General features: G+C 41.7%; 1 protein-coding gene across 1 annotated transcript in view; it reads right to left on the bottom strand.

Annotated features, from left to right (window-relative positions):
- LOC142139603 (nectin 1a-like) overlaps window positions 1–20,057 on the bottom strand; it is an 83,901-nt gene that overhangs the window by 28,012 nt on the left and 35,832 nt on the right. Inside the window, exon 5 of the mRNA XM_075197349.1 lies at window positions 9,421–9,569. Coding sequence (XP_075053450.1) covers window positions 9,421–9,569 — 149 coding nt within the window. The remainder of the gene's footprint in view (window positions 1–9,420; window positions 9,570–20,057) is intronic.

Raw genomic sequence — 20,057 nt, forward strand, 5'->3', positions numbered from 1 at the left:
TTTCTAACACTTACGTTAAAAAAAAACGCTGAAACTCTAAAAAGCAGTGAAATTATGACCATACAGGCACAAGCCTTAACGGATGTGCTCCTGGAGCAATACAGGGATGGTTTTGCCGTCACATGTTGTGGATAGCTGCAGATTCAGTAACAGTGAGATTGCTGTAACTGTCCAAATGGTGGAGCTGCTAATTCACAGATTTGTGTGCTCACTGAAATACATATGCAGTCTATGCAACTGATGGCATGAGCAGCTATGTAGCACAAAAGATAATGTACAGATATTTGCATACATAATCCTATCATTTTGTGTCTGTAAACAATGTTTTTCTTGCTTACATTTACACATAATTTACATCTTTTTATTGCACAATTCACATACTGGATAAATTGCCATGTTATAAACTACAACACATGAAAACAAGTAACTGCACTGAGGAGGAGGACTTCCAGTAGCAGGAGATGAAAGTGGAAGTTGAAGGCTAGGAGGCAGGAGTGGAGATTGGCAAGGTGGAGGGGGCAGAACTGGATGTTTGTGAGGAGGAAGTGATGGAGTGGGAAGATGCAGCGGAGGATGACGATGGAGAGGTGAAAGTGCAGGGAGAGAATAAGAGCATAGAGGTGGCAACAGTGGGCCACCAAAAACTGTGTATATATCGTATATTTCCTATAATATAATACATAAATCTCATATATTGGATGCATAACATAATAGGCATAGCTAAAATGTTAAACAATATTAAGAGTGTATATGTAAAAAGCATACTTACCAACTTTGAAGATTTGTTTTCCGGCTCCCTGTAATGGGAGGTGGGCGTGATGGGGGCGGGGCTTCAAAATGTGCGTCATTTTGGACCCGCCCCCGTGACGTCATGACGCAAAACGCGTCATTTGACAGCAGGGGGCGGGGCCAAACCGGGGAATCGCGGCGTTTGGGAGCTAATTCTGCCCACTTCACTAGGAAGTGGGGCACTTCCTAGTGAAGTGGGCAGAATTCGGGAGATTGCCACACTCACCCGGGAGTCCGGGAGACTCTCGCAAAATGCGGGAGTCTCCCGGACATTCCAGGAGAGTTGGCAAGTATGGTAAAAAAGTCAGATATTACCCAGAATTTTATATTTTTCTCCACCAGAAGCATAATGATTTGTTCATGTGGAATTAATCAACCCAGATGTTACATTTGCTCCCAAAACATGTACGTGATACTTAAAATTACATAATCTTGCAATCGGACTCAACTTTATGCTAGACCTATTGCTGAGGAAAAAGGAAGAAGAAGTGGAGTATGGAGTACAATAAGAGAAGTGCAGGAGATAAGAGTCATTTGGAGGGGAACAGAATGAAATATCCTATCATCTAAAGCAGGGGTGTCCAACCTTTTAGCTTCCCTGGGCCACATTGGAAGACGACGAGTTGGTTTGGGCCGCACATAAAATACAAACAATATATACCACAAGGGTATGTAATGGGGAAGCCTAGGTGACCTCCCGAACATCATTATTGGCGGAACAAATTCCATAGCACCATACAGCAAGGAATAGAAACACTATTAACAACTATTTGCCAAATAGATTTCCTTTACAGATGCATTTTCACTGGAATTTGTACTTGTCTTGTCACGCAACACCAAACGAAAGTGTATATGAGATCTAAGAAGCCAAAAAAATGCACATCTAAGGGAAGCATCAAATGCGGTGGAAACTCATAACTCCTCTTCCATATGTTGTTGTGTTTTCCCCACTCTCACTGCACTTATTAAGTTTGTTTATATTTTCCTTATTACATTCACCTTTTTATTCTGTTACTTCTCTTTACATTTCTCCTCTTTGGTATAATTCTTCTTGATGCTGATCGCGAGTTTGCGCTGGTGACTCCTCTGTGCTGCGCTCCGCAATGGATGTTTGGCGTGATGACGTCACGCCCCACATTCACTGCGAGTGCCGCACGGAGGAGGAGACCAGGGAGGGAGCCGGAGCGCCAGCTGACGTGAACGCTTGACCGCTAGGTAAGTATTTTCTTTTCCCCAGGATTTTTTTTTCATTAACAGCGCTTCCCCCTTGCCACAATCAAAACTCCTGCTGGGCCACATTTACAGGTGCGCTGGGCCGCGGGTTGGACAAGCCTGATAAGGTGTGTATATCTATCTCTCTCTGTATATATATATATATCTATATCTATCTATCCATCTATCTATCTATATATATATATATATATATATATATATATATATATCACCCTCATATTATTCTTGCAAGGATACCCTATGTGTATTATTGTTTAGTGTTTTGTTACATAGTCTTGTTTTGTTATATAGTTAAGGAAGCATAAGTAACTAGATGACTTATTATCATTGTGTTTTATTATTTTGCAACTTGTATAACCATAAATAAATATTAGTAAAATGGAGCTGAGTTTCAATGTCAAATGACTTTTTTGAATCATTAAAACTATAGATATATATCAAGACTGCATATAAATATATTTGTCAGATTGCAAAGGTTTGGAAAAAAGAAATTCCGCATAGTCAATCAGCCAAGGTAATATATCTGTGTATATTGTATATTTATTATTGCATGGATATATTTCTTGGACCGTAGTGAGTATTATTCTCTCTTAAAAACACATGAGCCAGTCATATGCACATACGTGATAAATGTGGTTATATAATCTATGATTGGACTAGATAGAAGTAATTTTGCCCTTTTAAATTTATGAGCCAAGCAATTGCAAGCCTGATATAATATATCTGCAGACATATACAATATACCTATATAGATATACATTAATACTTATATGTTAAATAAAATAAAGATATATATATATATATATATATATATATATATACATATATATATATAAAAACAATTCCGGAGCACCAGCTACCGCCAAAAATGTTTCACTTAGTTTGTTTAGTTTGTTCTCATAACATAGTCAAATAGCTGGAGATTAAAAATGTGTTTTCTTCTGGTGTAATCAAGCTGGGTCATTTCTGAGAAATTAAGTCTACTCAGTAATCTATTGACGTCATGACTCCTACAATTTCTTCAGAATGTTAACAGGGTAATAAGATTCCAATATTTAACCACTTTGATGCTGAGGCTTTTCTCTCTCCTGTGGGGAGCCTATTTTGTCACTTTTTGGGCTGATCACATTCCAACATCAATATCAATAATTTGTTTATCCAGTACCCACACAAATTATACCTTGTTTTTCAGACTTTTTAGAAAATACCATTGCTTTTATGCATATTGTCGCAGCAAAGAAAATCGATACAAAATGGCCAAATGTTTTTTTTATTGAAATAGAACTAAAAGCAAATGTGTGTATTTTTGTTCTAATCCCCACCAATAAATACTTTGTGGTTTTTGCATTAGCATCAATCCACCTTTCCCAAAACAACAAAAAACAGGATTCTACACATAGGTTTTCATAATAAAATCTGCACTTAAAAATTAGATCCTCCCCATCACTGGACTTCTTAATGATTTATGTAGTGTAGGGGCATTACTCTGCTGATCCCATATGATCACCAGAGAATAACTTTTAGAGTCAAGTTAGAAATAAGATTAGTAATAACCATATCCCTCTGTGTAATACCAAGTTAATCATATCCATGCTAAGATTTACACACTTACTGTTTTATCATTTCAAATTATATTGGGCACTCAGATTAACTGATTGATTAATGTAGCAGTTTGGTCATTATATTTCAAATATCAATTAACTTTAAAATATTTTTCCTTAATATCACATTGTGACCAATTATTCATATAACTCAAGTTAACATAATTACCTCCAGTTTATGCCATATGAATAGGTCTAAAAGGCTTCATGATCTGGTTTTACAATATATTTATGAGAGATATACCGTATTTCCCCATGTATAAGGCGCTCCCATGTATAAAACGCACCTTAATTTTGCCCCCAAAATGTGAAAAAAAAAATATTATGGTAGCTGTCAAAAAAGGCAGGGAGAGTGTAATGGCCGGCTGCTCTTATTGTGATCAGAGCAGCCGGGCAGCACACTCTCCCTGCAATTGCCCCCCCCCCCTCTGCCACTGTACCTCTGTCCCCCTGCTCCTGGATCCTTGCTGCCACTGTGCCTCTGTCCCCCTCTTCCTGGATCCCCCCACTGCCACTGTAACGCTGCCCTGCTCCTTCTTGATTCTCCCCCTCTGCCACTGTAATGCTGCCCCCCCCCCTGCATCCCAGCTACCCCTGTATAAGACGCACCCAGGTTTTAGATCCAAAATTTTTGGGGAAACGGTGCGTCTTATACATGGGGAAATACGGTACTTACATCTGGGAATCATACATTGTCAAGTACTTCCATTTATGAACCATACATGTGTAATACTTATACATATATTATACATTTTTCCCAGTGGAACAAAGTTTGTCTTCTTTTACCATCTATCTGCCATAGAAAACAAGCAAAAGGAATTGGTAAAATAAAGGTCTCCTCAAAGCACACCATATATACTATATTGTAAACATGCCTTCATGCAAAAGGTTCTGCATTAGCCACCAGTACTGTATACTAGACCATCAGAGAACAGGATCAGTATTGTACAATAGCTTTTTATAATACTATGGTCATAGTGTAGTACCCAGTTTGGTGTTATTTAGAGTAATACGTTGAAGTTGCACCTTATCAGTATTAGATAGTTCTCTTTCTGGTTTAAACACTTCAGATCTTCTATGCACCAGAGAGGTCAGGAGATTTATCCATAGAGATTTAAAATGACACCAGTGTATTCTGAACTAATTTCCTTTTATTAATAAGAATTACTCTGAAATTTGTTTTAGAAGCGCACAATTATTTTTAAACAACATCCCATAAATTTATTTTTTTATCCCGTTGGACCTTATGAATAGTCACTTTATTAAGTGGTTGTAGACCTTCACAAGAAGGTCTACAGTAAAACACTATTTCTGTAGTTTTCCTGAAACACTGATCCTTTTTAGTAAACAGTTTAAGTACATGGGGATCAGTAACATGATAACTGCTGATGTTTTCAGTGTCAGTGATGTAATGATGAGAGTTATATTGAACTGTGTCTGCTTAACTGTTATTGTACAACTCCAACTTGTCTCTGTCCTCTCACACTGTCCTCAGTACATAGCTCAGTCTCTGTTGTGTATTCACAGATCTCTCTACTGCAGGGGTCAAGGAACTTTTTTACCTTTTACCCCCAAATATATTTAGATACGCCGACTTTACCCCCTTGATTTGAAAGGAAGGAAATCATATATTATTAATTATTGGAATTCAAAATTTTATTGAATCTATTCAAAATTTCTTTGAAAGCTTCAGCTTCAAAACTTCAGGCTTTGGATAAATGATGTTGCTTCATTTTTGATACGAGAGCATCAATATTGGGGCATTTTGATGTCAGAGCAATTTGGATACAGTCTTCAGCGTCCAATCGATTTCTCTGTTTTGTTTTTATGTTCGTTAGAGTGGAAAATCCTTGTTCACAAAGGTAGGTTGTTGCAAAAAGCAGCAACTTTTTGCTGCCTCCTCATGTGCAATTTTGATGCCTTTGCAGCTGTTGACATCCAAAAATATGACAGATCTGCTTTGTTTTCAAATGTAATACGTGCTTCATTATGGTATCGAAGCTCAAGAAGTGCCTCTGCCAACCCTTGAGGCTCTTCTGGTACAACAGCAATTTCACATGTAAAGGGGTCTACAATCCAACTGACAGCATGTGACTCGTCAGCATTACCCCCAGGAATTTCATTTGTACCCCATTTGGGGTAATTTACCCCTATTCCCTGACCACTGCTCTACTGCTTAGTACTTTCCAGCACTTTCCTTTTCACTCAGCCTCTTTTGCTCACTTCTTCTCTTCTTACACTTTCTTCACTTTATTCTTCTTATATATCACTTTGTCCAATTTTCATTCTGTCCCTATTTTTCTCTCTCAGTCTATCCAGACACAGGGATCTCTCTCAGCGGTCCTGGGTATCACACTCCTCTCTCCCTGTCACCCCCGGCAACCGCCAACCACTCCCCACTGTCACCCCCGGCAACCACCAACCACTCCCCACTGTCACCCCCGGCAACCACCAACCACTCCTAACTGTCACCCCCGGCAACCACCAACCACTCCCAACTGTCACCCCCGGCAACCGCCAACCACTCCCAACTGTCACCCCCGACAACCGCCGACCACTCCCAACTGTCACCACCGGCAACCACCGACCACTCCCAACTGTCACCCCCGGCAACCGCCGACCACTCCCAACTGTCACCCCCGGCGACCGCCAACCACTCCCAACTGTCACCCCCGGCAACCACCGACCACTCCCAACTGTCACCCCCGGCAACCACCAACCACTCCCAACTGTCACCCCCGGCAACCGCCAACCACTCCCAACTGTCACCCCCGGCAACCACCGACCACTCCCAACTGTCACCCCCGGCAACCGCCAACCACTCCCAACTGTCACCCCCGACAACCGCCGACCACTCCCAACTGTCACCACCGGCAACCACCGACCACTCCCAACTGTCACCCCCGGCAACCGCCGACCACTCCCAACTGTCACCCCCGGCGACCACCAACCACTCCCCACTGTCACCCCCGGCAACCACCAACCACTCCCAACTGTCACCCCCGGCAACCACCAACCACTCCCAACTGTCACCCCCGGCAACCATCAACCACTCCCAACTGTCACCCCCGGCAACCATCAACCACTCCCAACTGTCACCCCCGGCAACCGCCAACCACTCCCAACTGTCACCCCCGACAACCGCCGACCACTCCCAACTGTCACCACCGGCAACCACCGACCACTCCCAACTGTCACCCCCGGCAACCGCCGACCACTCCCAACTGTCACCCCCGGCGACCGCCAACCACTCCCAACTGTCACCCCCGGCAACCACCGACCACTCCCAACTGTCACCCCCGGCAACCACCAACCACTCCCAACTGTCACTTCTCCCTCCAGGAATTTTTTTTTTTTAATTCTTTATAAACACTTATAACAAATAACAAATTAAAATGACAAATTAAAAACATGTAGATACACCCCAGGGTACTCAGGTTTTGGGTTATCACATATATGTTTTCAGAAGAGTGTTTGCCTAAGACGCACATTAAATATTTGTATTATGGTGATACAGCTGGCTCTGTGTGTAACCAAAGCCTTCTACTCATTCAGCAAACTGGAACATTACCCTCGATAATTCACAGCTGCCACACACCCATCATTTAGTGTGACTATTAAACTGGTTAGCGTTCCAGTAATATATGAATGATGGAAAAAGATAAAAGCGTTGAAAGACACAGTCTGGTATATGGAACAGTAGCAAGTATAATGAGAGCATTGGTGTTCCTATTCTTTTCTTTTTGGGGGGGGTGGGGGTGGATTGGAAAACTGCTGGGTTATTGGTGTACTGTGGAAGTACTGGATAGCATGTGGGGGCAGTAATATACTACAAGACCACAGGTTAGTATGTGAGGACACTGGCTCGTAAGTGAGGGCACTGATATAATGTTGCTGGTATATCGTGGGGCACTGTTGAAAAGTGGAGGATACAGCTGATCAGGGGCAAACACAGAATTTGCAGAGGGGGGTTTCCACGCCACACCGCCAGTGGGTGTGACCATCATGCATGGGGGCGTGGCTATAATTTTAGACAGTGCTTGGCTGCTCTCCAACTCTTCCTATCCCCATAATATACATGGGCAATGCTGCGTGCACTACTGTTAGGTGCACGCAGCTCTCCCTTTTCAAGCAGAGCTGTGTGAAGCGGGAGCAGGGTCCAGCCATCTCAATTATACAGTGCCCCATAGGCAAACAGAGGGGGAGGGGTGGGGGGTTCCTAGTGCCTGGAAACCCCCCTCGGTTTGCCTATGCTGATTTAGGAGGGGAGGTCAGTGGTATAATGAGGCTTGTGGTGAGGCTCTATGGTGCTCCTCTAATGCTAGACACTAACTGAGTAAGCACTGCACAAAATTGCTGACTCTTAACTTTTGGCCCTGGCTCCTTTCTTTCAGACACATTTATCAAAGCCTGGGTCACAGTAATGGCTGATGGATCTCCCATGTCACATATAGGATTTTGCAACATTGCCAAGTACTAAAACAATTTGTACTGCCGCTGGTAGTCTGACGTGCTGTACTGGTTTCTGGTAAAATAATTTTCAGACACAATGGGGCGTATATTCAATTGTTCCTCCGGCCACCGGAAAAACGAGCGCTCTAAAACTATTACCGTTTATACGGTAATTACTCGCTGAATTTCATCTCGCAGATGAAATTCAGCGAGTAAACTACCGTATTAACGGTCTTTGCGCGCAATATTACCGTATAAACGGTAATAGTTTTAACGCGCTCGTTTTTCCCGCGGCCGGAGGAACAATTGAATACCCCCCAATGTATCACAACAGACCTTAATACAATAAAACCACTTTTTATGCACCTGTTTTTCAACACAGCTGGTACATGTTGGAAACTTCAACTGTATTGAAACTTGAATTAACTTGAAACTTTGACATAGGATCTTTCATGAAGCTTTATTTCACAACAGCAGAAAGTAACATCAATTAAATAGGCATGATGTCATCATACAAGTTGGTTCATATTACTAATTTTTTATACTCATCTTCTAAAGTACGCATCTATGCCGTTCTACAATTCATCCTGACGTGATCAGATTAGTTAACATACTCTGTCTACAATTTATGCTATTATGTTCTATTAGTTTTCCTAATCTTAAACAATTTGGAAATTTCCTGTTGAACAGACAAGCTGTCTTCTTTGTTTAATTATCTCAGAAAACCTCTGCAGAATGTCTACCTCGCTAAACTTCATGTAACTCTTCATACAGTCAGACATTGTGTGGACTTATTCAAAAGAAAAAAATAAATCTAAAAATGGGGTAATTGAAAACAAAACTAGGTTAAAAATATATAAATCTATAGCAGCACGTCCACATTATGCTTTTGGCAACTGCCCCAGTAAATCACCCCGTCTGTACTTTTGCGTGATTGCTGGTCTAGCTGGAAATAGTAAAAATGTCACTGTAAATTCCTACCTACTATCACTTTACACCAGTAATTACAAGTTCTACATTTTATCTCCATAAACTGAATGTTTTGTTATCATATTGGAAGACTTATGCGCTTTCCCATATAAAGAGCGCCAAGATGTCGCCAATCCCTGATCTCTGACCACCCCAAGGACATGAAAAATGAAGGATGAATGCCAAAGACAAAACACGAGCGCAATACAATGGACATGAGATCACCGGGCCGACATTTGGCAAGGAACATCTCCATCCACCCAGGTCCTAACATCGGAGGGTGCACAATCGTGGAAAACAATCTTTATGAATATCAGGGATTGCAAAGACGATCCTCTGTTAAGGGACAGGATGATTACATGCAATGAGATCTTACCTTGGTAGAGATACACGGATCCTGTGTTTACACCCACAATATTCGCAGCCTCACAAATGTATAATCCATATCCATCACTGTCCGCTATGTGGACACTCAGGATCCCTGTTGTCACGTTAAACATGTCCATCGAAATTAATTGATTCTCTCTGTTATACAAATAAAGCAAAGCATTAAAAAAAAAGCTTGACGTTATCAACTACCAAATGAGAAGTAAATATTCAATTTAAAAGATAACAAGGGGCCTGATTCATTAAGGATCTTAACTTGAGAAACTTCTTATTTAAGACTCCTGGACAAAACCATGTTACAATGCAAGGGGTGCAAATTAGTATTCTGTTTTGCCCATAAGTTAAATACTGACTGTTTTTTCATGTAGCACACAAATATCAACTTTAAATTTCTGTGTACAAATAAGCTATCAAGTATTTGTGTGCTACATGAAAAACAGTCAGTATTTATCTTATGTGCAAAACAGAATACTAATTTGCACCCCTTGCATTGTAACATGGTTTTGTCCAGGAGACTGAAATAAGAAGTTTCTCAAGTTAAGATCTTTAATGAATCAGGCCCAAGATCATGTTTATAAATTCATGTGAGCTTTAGAAGGTTCGCCCTTATCTGTCCCATAAGCCATAATTATAGGAGCATAATTTATGAGGTACTGAAAATTAATAATTGTAATAGGGAGTGAAAGGACAGGTTTGATCAAGAGAGAAAGAGGAAAAAGACAAGATTTCAGTTTGCACAGTGAGATTAATTGGCGAAGAAAACGTCTTTCCGACAATGTCACAAAACAGAAAATTGCTGCTTGTAACAAAAATAGTCCCAATTCTATAATGACTAAAATAACCCATATATAAGGCTATATTCCATATTATTTAGGGGGGAAACAACAATGTATTTGACTGAAAGGGGTGGTACTAAAGGAGGTTGGACTTGTGTAGTTTACATATAATAATAATACACCTGTAAAGGAACCGTACACCATGTAGTGAGAGATCATAACGACGCACCAGGGAAAGAAAAGTTTTGTTATGCACATTATAGTCGGCCTCAAATAACTTTTCGGTGTGTTTTTAAAAACGCTTTGTGTGCCGGAGGACTAAAGTATCACTATCATGATGACAAATGTCAAAACTTTCGCTCTGAACTGGGGCGAACGCAGGATTTAGAAGGGGGGGTTTCCGCCCCCCCCCCCCGCGGCGCTGTCAGGCAGCATCCGTGGCAGTGCTGTATTATACTACAATACAGCACTGCCGCGGACGCTTCTTTGACAGCGCCGCGGCTGCTGTACAGTACGTTGGTTCACGGAAGGGAGGGGTTTCTGGAGAACCAGAAACCCCCCCCTGCGTGCGCCACTGCTGATTATCTGGCACATTACGCATTTGGCTACAAAAATGTTGCTAATCTCTAAATTAGATTCATTGTAAAACTCATGCAACAGAACTGCAAGAATTCTTAGAGCTAGATTTACTAAGCTGCGGGTTTGAAAAAGTGGGGATTTTGCCTATAGCAACCAATCAGATTTTAGCTATCATTTTGTAGAAGGTACTAAATAAATGAAAGCTAGAATCTGATTTGGTTGCTATAGGCAACATCCCCACTTTTTCAAACCCGCAGCTTAGTAAATCTAGCCCTTAGTGTCTTCCTGGAAGAGACGTTTTTATCTGGTAAGTCATCCGATACTTGGCAGATAGAGTGTCCTTTCATTAATAAATGTTATCAGTTCAGGAGAATTGTTTCTCTCATAGAATATCCTCGAATAAGGAAGCATAACCATAAAAGCTACAGCACATGACAGTACATCAATACTATGGGCCTGAGTCATTAAGGAAAGTAAAAAAAAAAAAAAAAGGAGTAAATGTTCTCCGGGGCAAACCATGTTACAAAGCAAGGGGTGCAAATTAGTTTATTATTTTGCATATAAGTTAAATACTGGCTGTTTTTTATCTATCACAAGTAATTGATAGCTTTATTTTTACACTGAAATGTAAACTTGATATAGGACATGCCCGACCCCAACTATAAATCTGTTTCCACATTTTAAATTGACCTCCTTCCTCCAATGCAACATGGTTTTACCCAGGTGCAAAGTTACTAATTTTTATGCTTTGCTCTCCTTACTGACTCAGGCCCTATGTGTTTAACCACTTTCTGAGCGCTAGGTGTTAATCTATTACCACGTAATTGGCCCAATATTGCAGTGTGTCCCCAAAACGACAGCAACACCTGCTAATAGTACCATTGAAATCAACCAGTACACTATCATACATATTAAGTTGTTTTTTTTGTCCACACAGACAGGACGCAGGTATTGATACTCGTAATCCATTCACTCAGCCTATGAAATCACACAGCCGGATCTCGTCTGATTTGGGCACTTAAGCGTGCAGCCTAATTGAATGATAATGCTGCTGCTCTGTGCTCATGAGTGGCTGTCGTTTGATAGTTGGCCTGGCCTCCCCACTCACTTATGATGTGGGTAGCATACGTCATGACTTTTAGCTTTCTACATGTCACACAGAAATCACTTCCGATCGCTTAATGCTTTGAGCATAATTAAGTATTGCAATGTATTACATTAATAGATTATATTGAGATTTTTAACCCCCTGTTACACCCTCTACTAGGTTCAAACGTTGCTCCTGTTTCTTTTTTGGAGTCTCCTATGCTTTATCTAGGATGGTTTATGTCCGTGGAGGGCAACAAGCGGCCCGTGAGGTCTGCCAAGCTTCACCTGAGGACCCCCAGCCGGACGCTCCACATCTCATCAGAATGGGGCGGCCAACTATCGCGTCATGTGACTTCTGCACAGTGCAGGGAGATCACACGGCATACCCGGATGAGGAGGGGGGAGTGCACTGGGCATGCGTCACTCCAGCTATTTCAAGTTGCCCCTCACTGGTTTACGTATTGGAGCTTCCCAATGGGGCATGGGAACTGGAGCTGCATTACCAAACAGATCAGACCCACCAACTTAATATGAACAAAAGGAGACTCACAGATGACTAGTGGAGAGGGACTGCATCTTTTTTATACATTATTGTTGCTAATGCAGAATTAAATAGAACATAAAAACAATTTAGAATGCTCAGAAAACTTTGAGGCACTGAGTATTGTATATTTTCCTTTTTTGTTTACACACACACACACATGTATACATACATATTTCATTGTAAAAGACCTTTACAGTGGAAGGGTATGCACACTCCTTATAGTTCCATATTGTGAGTGACCACTGGCCCCATACCTCATATCCTTAAGCATTCTAAGTTATAAAGTGTGGACGGGCAGTATTGGTCCATTACTGACAAGTCTACTCTGGACAGATCCCAGCAACTAGAAGGACTATAAAGCCAGTCCTTTTTCCAAAACCTGTAGGATAAATCTAGCGTGCCCAGGTACTATGCAAGCAATCAGTGGAATACAGTTAAATAGATTGTTCTCATAACTCATAAAGCACCCCAATCCCAAACTCCGAAGGGGGTGATAATTATACCCTTTGGGTAACACAACCTGCAGTCAAAACACGTTTGAAATGCTTGGAAAAAATGCAAACAGCCAAATCATGGGTCTCTATTGTCATAAAATGCTGTACTCCAATTAGAAGTTGTGGAGCTGAAAAACAAAACTGAAAATAGTCCATAACAATTACAGTATTACCGAGGAATCAGAACTTCCAAAAATAACTTGACATTTTTCAATATATCTGTGAATAGGAATAAGGTGGGCTACTCTCTTGCTTTATTAGCTGTATTAGTTGGCATAATATGTTAACCATGCTGTGAGTTTGGACTCGTGCGAATAAGACACAAGGACATATGCGTTCCATCGCCTCTTTCTGCATACTGAACTGTCCTCATCTTGTTGCGTTAAAGTTTATTGTAATTTGTGTTTATATGCGGTTGCTAACCTACATTAGTATATTCTATGCGCATTTTAGGCTATTGGTTATAAGTTAGACAGATTTGTTCTTAAATGTCACCAGGTGGAGTAGTTACGCGGGGATAAGACAGAATAAAAGGTCTGAGCTAAACAATGAGCGCAAACAAACTCCATGTCCACTTTGTCCTCTGGCCAACATGGTCGTTGTATAAAATAGTACCTTGGCCCAGACTCCGAGGCACTTTCTCTCCAGGGAACCAATAGTCCCCAGCCAGCAGGGGGAGGACACTCCAGGATTAGCCCTATCATCTTACCACCTATTACAAGCTAGCTATTGTCCTAAGACGCCCCCCATTAGCACCATCACCGTGGGAATAATAAGAGATATATAACATGTGCCTTTGAGCTGTAATGGTGCGATTTGTGGTGATTAGGAACTGCGCTACTGTCACGTGCATACGCTGCGCTTGTAAGGAATTATTCTGAATTGTATCTGCTCATAGGCTAGTCTGTTTTACAATGTGCCAAATAAACTACGCTTTGGTTGCAACAATTTCCCTAGGTGATTTTGGTAGAACCCACCAGGAGGTGCGGTCCTCACACAGTCAATTAAATAACCACATTCTTTGTTTAAAACACAGCAACCTGTGTAATATACACAGGCAAGGCTTTCCTTGGCGTCATTAATTCAGGGAGAGATGAAGCCGATATTCTCCCAACAGCTGTCACTGAGGGGCATATTTAATAAAGCACGATAGTGCTTTTAACGGATAATTAAGGTCCCACAGTGTCCTCCGCAAATTTATTAAGGGGGCATCGCAGCAGATATCATGGATATCTGCTGCTTTGCATTCCTCTTCGTTTTTGGGAGCAGTCGCCATTCAACAGAATGGTGACTGCTCCTGGCCGCAATCTAACAAGTCCCGAAAAAACATTTTTTTCGGGAACTTGTCATGTTAATGTACGCCAGCTGCAGCTGGCGTACATGAGGAAATCTAATGCTGTCAGCTCTGCTCCGGAGAGCAGAGCTGGACAGCGCATGTGTGGAGGGATCACATGATCCCTCCCTGTCACTCACAGCTCTCTCTCTGCAACTATCGTTGCAGAGACAGAGAGGGGATCTGTGTGCGCATGTCCAGTTCTTGGAACTGGACATGCGCAATTGAAGAGTAAGGAGAAAACCCGAAGACAGCGCTTCCGAAGAGGCAGGTAAGTATGATTTTTTTTTCACAGAAACAGCAGATTATCGGGACTGCTGTTTCTGTACTCCGGTTTTGATAAATTTGAGAAATGAATCAATACTTATCCGTCCGATAAGGATTGATAACCATTTCTCTATTTCAACGTTAAATGATAAATGTGCCCCTCAATCTCCAAGGAGTCGCTATGTTACTTGAGCATAGGCAAGCTAATTATAGTGAAATAATGTATGTTCTACATGAATGCACATGCAAACAATACAAACGCCATTTTTTTCATTTCTAACAGCTCAACACTAAAGGCTGCGTGAAATATTTTAAAGGACTCGTCAACACTTGCACAGCTGCAAATTACATAGTTGTCAGCCGTCCCTAATTCTCAGTCCAAGGTTTTAATCATGTGTTCCTGGAAATATTCCTAAATTTCAATACAGTCTCTCTTATTCTGTATATAGGATTCCCTTCTAAATAGATGTTCTTATTCTCTGGTTTTTGCAAGATAATATTAAAAAATGAGCCTTTAAAAGGCATAAAAATTCTATTGCAACAGTGCAGTCAGCAAAGTGTACCATGGAAATTTCAAATGATGGCGAGTATGAAACTACTAAAAGGTTGTTGTCATCAGGATTGATCCCTTAGAAAATTGTACTTTGTAAGCATGATCTGCCGTTTACCTGCTCTGTTTTCCAGCCCATTATAGGAAGTGTGACACTAGCACCCACAGGCTCTGAGGATGCTGCAGACAATGCTTAAGCATCAATACTCATAGAGCAGATAAACAGCAGATTCTAGTAGTTGATAGATGCCGGCGCAGAAAGAGCCAATGTACCACTTTAGGGTGGAAAGCTTGAATACCACGTCTGCATTCTGACTTTCTATGTCGCTTGATGCGACAGCTACCACTCCCCTTCCAAAGAAGAACAAGAAGTCATAACCTAATCCCCAAAATTGTCATTTTCAGATATGAGCCATGGAGGTAAAATGCATTTCTTAACGTTAGGCTGAATTTCCACTACAACTCTGTTAAAAAGCAAATTAACACCTTAGTTCCATTCAAAATGAGTCTTACAGGCATCCAAGGAAACTACTATACCTTTCTCACAATGGTGGTACGCTACTTATAAATTATGGCACAAAACCCTAAATTTTATGTCTGTGCTCGGCTAATCCCATAGTTAACATGGTACTCACTGCACAAATGTAAGCCCTTACACCGGGCAGGTAAGTGCACATGATTTTATCTGTATTTTAATTGTGTTTGAAGCATATAGGTCAGTGTAGGACCTGCACATAATGAGGTATCCCTGACACAAGGATGCAGGCTTGAATGTTTTGCTCAAAATATGAACCGATACCTCATGTTTTCATTTTGCTAGATACACAAATATGCAGTGTTAAGAATAAGCACTGACAACAATTGTCAACTATTGGTGCCTCTTGTGGACTACTAAAATATATGTAGAAGAAAAGGGTCTTGTTCCCTCAACATTCTGCTATTAATATATCATTGTAAACTGTTTGGACGGGTGTTCAGCAGAAAATAGATTTTTAAATACTGTTTGTAGAAATTCCACAGGGTTCGACCCAATGGATTTCTGTGGCAAGCCCACAATGTGCACAATATTTCAGCCACTGCCAGCTTACGTTGAATAGCAGCAATCTGATCAGATAGCGGGTTACACACATCTTCCAGGGTTCCTGTTGTCCTCCTATCAGGATCCCAGTTCTCTCCAATATCTTTTACAGGCATTCTTTAGTCTGAGATGGCCCACTTTGTTGACCAGCATGGGCTGACAGTTGTTATTTGTCTGCCGCTGTCACTAACCAACTCTATGCATGGCATCTACAGCAATATGTGGGGAGGGGTAACGAGAGCACCCTCAATAATTGTTATGCCCCTAAGAGGATGCAGAGGAGCTACCACACTCCAAACAACCAGCACCATTTTTCACCATGTCACCGGAAGCAGGACCAGCCTTCCTTCCTTCACCAGCACATGCTTCCTAATAACAGCACCGAAATACCACAAAGACCACTTCCTCTTGTTATACAGATGCAATGCAAGATAAGATATTTAAATGAGAATTCGCAGGTGTTTAAGGTTAAGTATGTAGACATAGAGACATTTTTTACTGCAAAAGCAACCTGAAAGTCTAAGCTCTTATGAGGTAAAGGTGTCCAGACCCAGGGCCGGTGCTAGGGTCCATGGCGCCCTAGGCATTTTGAAAAAATTGGCGCCCCCCCCCCCCCCCGCAAAAATCAGCGCCCTCCTCCCCCCGTCTTTCCTTACCTTGTCACACCACCGCCGCCTCTCTGCTCCGTCTCCTCCCCTCCACTCACTGACACTAGTGAGTGGAGGGGAGGAGACGGAGCAGAGAGGCGGCGGTGGTGAGCAATAGCCTCTCCCCCCTCCCCCGTGCATCTGAATGCTGTGCGGCGGCCGTGACAGGTATGGTCAGCGGTCGCCGCACAGTTTTAAAGTAATTTACATTCTTGTGGTGCCCTCCAGAGCCCGGCGCCCTAGGCAAGTGCCTAACCTTGCCTAATGGGAGCGCCGGGCCTGTCCAGACCTCCGCTAAATATTTTTACGATGCACTTCTTCTGCCTCCCCTTCCCCTACAGAATCCTTTTCATACTCCTCACCCTCACCTACCAAGCCCTCTCACTCTCCACAGTCCTTTATATCTTCAACCTCCTCTCCATTCACACTCCCACCCAGTCCCAGCGATCGGCCAATGACCATCGCCTCTCCTCCTCTCTGATCACCTCATCCCACTCCAGAATCCAACATTTTTCCCGGGCTGCCCCCTTCCACAAGAACGACCTCCCACATTCCATCCGTCTGTTCCCTAATCTGTCCTCCTTCAGAGTGCACTTAATGCTCATCTGTTCCTCAAAGCCTACCAACCATTTATCTAACCATCTCCATGCTTGTTCTCCTCTTTCTACCCCTGTCTCTGTACTTGCCCCTCTTCCGCGTGATCCACTCCACTGACTCCCTTGTGCCTGCAGTCTGTTTGCCCTCCCTTTAGGGTGTAAGCTCTTATGAGCAGGCCCTTTTCCCTCGTGTCTCTATACCTACTCTTCTCCTCCAACTTCACTGTATTAGCTATGCTTGAAGCTTTTGGAGTCATGGTTTTACTCGTTTATTGTTCTGTACTGTCTTGCCCTGTATGGTCAAATGTTTGTACTCTGTATGGCGCTGCAGAAATCTTGTGGCACCATATAAGTAAATGCTAATAATTGTAGTGCCGGCGCACATATGCACTAATGTCAGGAATTGACAGTAGCATCACTGAGACCAAGGGAGCGAGGGAAAGGTAAAAATTAGGTGAGAGGAATGACTGAAAACTGACTGTTGAAGTGTAGCAGTTGGTCTGAAAAAAGAGGGCCAGTGAAAAAGGAGGCTGGAAATGAGAAGGAAAAGAAGAAAAAGTGACAAGCAAGAGAACGGACAGGAAGCAGTAGTGGGAAGTTGGAACGGAGAAGAGAGAGACAAGAGGAGACTGAAGAGAGTGACATATACAGCAGCAGGCTGAAATGTAAAGACAGAGGGAGAAGAGGATAAAAAGTGAAAAACAGTAGAGATTTACATGAGAGGAAGAATAATCGATTGCATGACAGAGGAGTGATTGCAGAGGATTGGGAAAAAGAAATCAGATTGCAAGAAACAAGGCAAGGTACATTATTAAAGCTAACAAGCATGAGATAATCTTTCACACCACTTTAAATACCTGTATTCTGATCCAAAAGAGATTACCTGAAACTGGACCAGAAGCAATATATTGTTAAGTACCCTTTAGTTTTATTATACTTCCTTATAGTTTTATTATACTTCCTGTTTTACTAGAAAGACTGAGCCAAATGTACATATTAGTTTAGTTAGTCAGGAACCAGGTGGGAAGTCCCGATGATTAATAATATATACCCTTCTTCCAGGACTGAGTTACATTTTACAGGGTAAGTTTAGGGATAGTTAGCAAAGCTTATGGACTGAGATATATAGGAAATTAGTTACAAGGGGCAGCATGGTGGCTAAGTGGTTAGCACTTCTGCCTCACAGCGCTGGGGTCATGAGTTCAATTGCCGACCATGGCCTTATCTGTGTGAAGTTTGTATGTTCTCCCCGTGTTTGCGTGGGTTTCCTCCGGGTGCTCTGGTTTCCTCCCACACTCCAAAAACATACTAGTAGGTTAATTGGCTGCTATCAAAATTGTCAAAATAGTCTCTCTCTCTCTCCTTCTCTGTCTGTCTGTGTATGTTAGGGAATTTAGACTGTAAGCTCCAATGGGGCAGGAACTGATGTGAATGAGTTCTCTGTACAGCGCTGCGGAATCAGTGGCGCTATATAAATAAATGGTGATGATGATGATGAAGAGTTTGGTATTATTATGAAAAACACTCAAAAAAGGCTGAAGTTCTGCTACATTGGAGAAATCTGTGTTTATTACTATTTTATTATTGCTTGCTGGATGGATTTCTACCATAGGATTATTTTACCATTTTATTTCTACTGAGAACTCATATTGTATTACTGAAATGTTAACGAACTGAGCCTGTAGATATGAATACCAAATGCACTTTATGATGTGTGCTGCATATTGTTATATATTGGACAGTCATATTTATATGTGAAAGTTATATTGGTTTCAACTGCCGTGTTTTTACATGTCCCTGTTTAGTGTGAACTGTTCGCTTGAATAATGTTAATATGCAGAGGTACCTCTGAAGTCAGTCTTTAGGATATTAAGAACTGTATGTTATTAAATGATAAGCTAAAGGTTAAACTGTTGTTTAGTTTACCTGTGAGCTGATATACTGTTTTAAATGTGCACTCGTTATGCAAACTTAATAAAAGAAAACTAGCCTGGTGAACCACTCTAGAAATAAACGTGCCGGTGGTTTCTAAAGCTAGCTACAGAGTGGTGTGTGTTTTCTGTATTCGAGGATGGGGTTGAGAATAAAGGGGTGGAGGGTTCCTTGGACTCCCTCTGGTGTCACTTGAACTGGTGTCACGAAGAGCTTACTGTCTGAAGACCAAGGTGGAGGCACTGCGTACCGAGAATAAAGATAAACTAGTGGGCCAGGAAACGGAACACAACCACACACACCCATACCCATACATGCCTTAATCCAAGGAAAAGAGGTGTTACATAATAATAATAATTGGACATAATGTGCACCATTCAGGCACAAAGTATACAGAAAAAGCACAATACACAAATATTATATAACATACTAAAAAAAATTAAAATATGACACATGCTATAAAACAGTACCAATGTCTCATTAGTATCAAACCTTAACTTATGATGTTACCTATACGTCTTATTTTACCTTTGTATTCGTCTAATAGAAACATTACGGAAGGAATGCATCAAAATATTTTTATTATAGGAATTTCTGAAGTCTGTGTAGTGATGTGCTCAGACTAGCACAGTCAAAAGTTATTTTCCAGCCGCACCGGATAGTTATATCGGGCCTGAGTCGTTAAGGCACGTATATGCCGAAAATCAGTCTGCGCATGTCCACTACCGGGCCATACGCCAG

The sequence above is a fragment of the Mixophyes fleayi genome, chromosome 2, assembly GCF_038048845.1.
Source record: "Mixophyes fleayi isolate aMixFle1 chromosome 2, aMixFle1.hap1, whole genome shotgun sequence".
In the NCBI taxonomy this organism is placed as follows: domain Eukaryota; kingdom Metazoa; phylum Chordata; class Amphibia; order Anura; family Limnodynastidae; genus Mixophyes; species Mixophyes fleayi.